Here is a 4,820-nt window from a genome sequence, read left to right as displayed (position 1 = left end):
AAATTATTATGAAAATCAGGCTCCGAATAATTCTCGTTTTGTTCATACCAGCGCAATAATTTGCTCTGGTCTAAAAATAGATAGACGTAACTTTTGATAAATTTTACCTTTTGTTCCATAAAATATCCATATCTAGACATTATTTGATGCATGATCGAGTATTTATGAATATGTGTTTCTTTTGCCACCTAACAGCCAAATTTTAAAGGTTATTTTTTTCTATAATTTACATTGGAACGTGAGCTGTCAAGACAGGAACATGTGGTTTGCCATGTGCTTCTCGACCTTTGTTTACGTTTGGGGCACCAACTTTACTGTTCTATATATTCGATTCTCTACACCGATTACTATTGAGTATAGCTGTGGTATATATTCTATTCTCTACACCGATTACTATTGAGTATAGCTGTTGTATATATTCTATTCTCTACACCGATTACTATTGAGTATAGCTGTAGTATATATTCTATTCTCTACACCGATTACTATTGAGTATAGCTGTTGTTATATATTCTATTCTCTACACCGATTACTATTGAGTATAGCTGTAGTATATATTCTATTCTCTACACCGATTACTATTGAGTATAGCTGTGGTATATATTCGATTCTCTACACCGATTACTATTGAGTATAGCTGTAGTATATATTCGATTCTCTACACCGATTACTATTGAGTATAGCTGTGGTATATATTCTATTCTCTACACCGATTACTATTGAGTATAGCTGTTGTATATATTCTATTCTCTACACCTTAATTCATAATGTTGTGTGGTGAATAAACGCCAAACTTTTTTTTCCTCAAATGGTAATTGAAAAGAGTAAACGGGTGACATTCGCCTCGCTGGACACTTTTCCATAACCGGTAATGGTCCCATGGTCTGTTTGCTGACGTCATCGAAACGTAATGATTCCACACAACTTCACAATCGAAGATGTCACGACAACACACCGCAAAACACTGGGCGTGTAACCGAGTGACTCCGGCTACTTTGGGTAGGATACCGGTGACGTAGACATCCTCCGGACCAACGAAATGGAACCGACGAGCAGCCGCCACAAGCGATGGAATAGCCTTTCCACTAACCACGTAGGTGTGGCCATACGCGTACAGGGGAAAGTATCGAAGTCGGTAGTCCTCACTAACTGACCATCTCCCTTTCCTGGCGACCTCTGACTGGCCGAAATGAATCCTCCCCAACACAAACGCTTTCTCTTTCCGCGTGGTCTCCACCTCAGACAAGAACCGCAGCATCAACGGAACGTTTACGTAGGTGTCTTGGTCACACTTTAACACGTACTCAACACCGGGACAATAGTTGGCGACCCATTGTAAAGCTGTGGCCATTTTACGGGATAGATTCCCATAGGTGTCGACTAGGTCTGCCTGAACGATGTCCCCGAACTTCTTGGACTCATTGGACACAGATTCCATCTCCCACTCAGAGCTTTTCGTCCACTGACCCAGAAAGAACACGTGACGAATGACTTTGGTGATCGGTTCTTTGATCCAGCGATTTTGTTCCGCCGCTCCCACCCACGTGCGACGAATGGCGTTCCTTTGAGACTCGTCCCGAACGATGGATGGGATGAGAATCAGTAGATATGGACTGCTGTTGCTGTTGTTGATGTCCTGACAAACTGACCGACCATCCAGGACAAACTGGTGGTCAATCTCGGTGTCCGTCATGTTTTGGGGCAAGAAGTAATCATCACGTTCCTGAATGTAAGGGTCATCTCCGACTTCCCTCACCAGACGGCCAGTGAGAAAATCCACTGTGATATTCTGTAGAATCGACTGGTCACTGTCGACGCGTGACCTTTCGGACTGGCGGGAAATCAACTCTTTTCTCTTTGCTGGAGATAGCGTTGATGGTTCATGTATTTGTTTTGACCGCGAATTGCCTCCCTTGGTGGCGGGTATTTTACCGGACAATACCAGACATCCCATCTCATTCTTGTATCTCGTCCACGTGACGTATGCCGCAATCGCCACCATGGCCAAGAGAACTATTTTCAAAATTCTATGAGAGTTGATGGCGCAGAGATTTCGACTTGACATGAGTGCAATGCGTGATGACGTCACAATTGCTACACACTTTCGATACATCAATGCACAACACTAATCAATCCTTATTTCTGTTTTGTTTTAAGAATCCCTCATCAGTATTCAAATATTATTTGAGAATGTCTGCCACACATACTGTCACGTGAGTTTCAGATACTTTCCAGTCAATCAATCGCGACTCATAGTAGCACCCATACCACGTGATCTACTAATGAATGATAACTAGAACAAACGCTTCCAAAAGCCGTGACTCGAAAAGCACCAACCAAACGTTTTCACATCATGGATGACATGAAGGCAACAAACCGTCTTCACGTCCGGCCACCCAAAACGTGACTAAGACATCCTTCCCCACCAACCACCTTTACTCATTCTTCTACTCTCCCCAAACATACAAACAGCCAGACACGACAAGCTGTGACCTTTCTGTCCGAATAGAAACATTTTCATCACAACAACCCGATGGATTTTCTGACAAGCTTGATTCCCGTGTCATAAATCCTTTCGATTATCTCCCCTTCAAGGCGGCGTTCAAATAAAACCTAGTGGCGTTTTTATGCACCTCCGTTGGCGGTGATGGTAAATTAATAGAAATGTTGCTGCATACGTCCATGAGGTTTCAATAGTTTTAGATTGTAGTTTTTAGTGATTACCGATGTACGTTTATACAATGATAATAAATTAAAGAATAATAACAAGAATTTTAAAAAAATCAAAAGTAAAAAAGAAACATGGCACACAAAAACTGATGTCAAATAAATAAATAATTTTAGAAAATTAAAATCGAAGTTTTTTAAAAACATGATAAAAAGTTTTTGAAAAAAACAAAACAAACAAAAACAACGTCTTTCTCAATAAAGTAAACTTTTTAAAAAAATGTCTACAATGGGAATCGAACCCAGTACTTTGAAGGTTGGAGTCTGACAGCTTGTCCACTGCGCTACGGAGCAACCTGACTGTTCATCACATTTAATAAGGTCTTTCTAAAACATTATTTTACCTTCAATGCAACTTCTATTTTCTGATTTTATATTTCATTTTTTTAAATTATTATTTTTATATAAATTTATTAACAAAAACATCCTACAGATGTCACAATATAACTTTCTCTATGTCCAAATACAGAATCACAATATCGCTGATGAAATTGGGTGGGATGCGCATGCATGACGGGGGTGTATAAAAACGGTCCGTTAAGATACACCGTCAACGGAGGTGCATAAAAACACTACGATAAAGGTGGATAAAACTTACTCGCGATATCATTTTACTATTTTCGCGAAGAGAGAAAATCCAGCGAAGCGACTCGAGTTTTTACTGTCGTTGAAACGATCCCCATCTCAGACCTCTGCTCTCTTCGTGAAAACGGTTCAAGATAAAATAATAAATGTGCAAGTCCGGCCAAAGAATGAATAGGTGACATTTGTATTGGGTAGAAATTCGGGCTGACGTTGAAGGGTTAACGTATTTCACCATTTTGTCTCGATGGGAGGGAGATGCTGACATCCTATAAAACATTCCACAATTGACAGGGCCTTTTCCAGTTATCTATTGGAGAACCCCTCCCCCCTCCCCCCAGCCCCCCCCCCAGCCCCCCTCAAATGTGCAATGCACTCGCCTACACATCACTTATTTAATCACACAATCACAATTATGGGACAGCGTGGCTCAGCGGTAAGGTCTGTGCTTCGTACCCGAAAGGTACCGAGTTCGATCATCCGCCGCTACGCTGTGTGGCCTTGAGCAAATCACCTTGTCCTTGCTCAATCTGCGGCTGACGCCTGGGTTATTTCAGGGATGAATAAAGGGAATTTTATTTTATACGATATTATGGACTCCCCCCCCCCCAGTCGTTGGAGCTAACTTTATTTTTGCTGTTCGCAGCTTCAAATCTAGCCTGGGCCTGAACCGTTGGGGAAAATGATCTTGTCAGAATCGTTTAGTCTCCAAGACCTATAAGTATAAGGCACTAGCAATACTTGGTTTCAGTGTCCAAGGAAGGAATTCAAAAACAAAGATTTGACATAAATGAGTTTTGGCCTTCAACACTGTTGGGGCCGGGCGGCGACTCGGGTGCCTCCAACAAGAGTTTGTTTTTAGTTTTGTTTTTAAGGGTTTTACAGCGCTTGCAACACATTTAGGTTATATCAGCGCCAGTAAAAAGGAAGAAAATGGGATAGTAAAAAGTTCTAGAATTACAATTAAAGCGCCCAAGAAAAGTAAGACAAAGGGGAATTGAGAACAAATAGGGATCAGATGTAGATTCCAAGAGCATACCACCAATGTACTTAGTTTGAGATCACCTACAAGTTTGTTTGTTGCTTACGGTCTCTTCCAACACAATTGAGGTTATATGAGAGACCGCTGAAACAAAAAAAAAAAAACAAAAAAAAAAAACAAGCAATCTAACAAAAATAGTACAAATGTAAATCAAAGTCATAACCTAAAGATACCATAAGCTAAATTATAAATAACCAAGAACAAACAGGCAGAAGATTTACAGAAAAAAAAATATCCCCTGTCAAAAATACAGTCACAAACCAAAGAAGCAGGATAGGCTAGTAAAGAGAAGAAGAAACGACATCACTATCGGATCGTACACCCATGCGAACATCATAAAAAACGATTCAAGGGTGATGCTCCCATCCAACCACCCGCTTACCTACAAGTCTCATCCAGACACAAGCACAAATCCCAACAAAGAGGAACACACTCAAATGCTTACATTATACATTCAAAATAAAAATAA

At 40.6% G+C, this 4,820-nt stretch overlaps 1 protein-coding gene across 1 annotated transcript; it reads right to left on the bottom strand.

The window, feature by feature from the left end:
• Positions 1-734: 734 nt before the first annotated feature.
• On the bottom strand, positions 735-2,344 carry LOC144961018 (beta-1,3-galactosyltransferase 4-like). The gene has a single exon (XM_078894361.1). It carries the CDS (start codon positions 2,111-2,113, stop codon positions 758-760), a length of 1,356 nt encoding a protein of 451 aa, XP_078750487.1. The 5' UTR covers positions 2,114-2,344; the 3' UTR covers positions 735-757.
• Between the last annotated feature and the right edge of the window lie 2,476 nt (positions 2,345-4,820).

This window comes from Berghia stephanieae, unplaced genomic scaffold (genome assembly GCF_034508935.2).
Source record: "Berghia stephanieae isolate SIO BIC M18660-M18661 unplaced genomic scaffold, UCSD_Bste_1.3 scaffold1247, whole genome shotgun sequence".
Lineage (NCBI taxonomy): Eukaryota > Metazoa > Mollusca > Gastropoda > Nudibranchia > Aeolidiidae > Berghia > Berghia stephanieae.
Note: the sequence above shows the minus strand (reverse complement) of the source record. Positions and strands in the feature narration are given on the sequence as shown.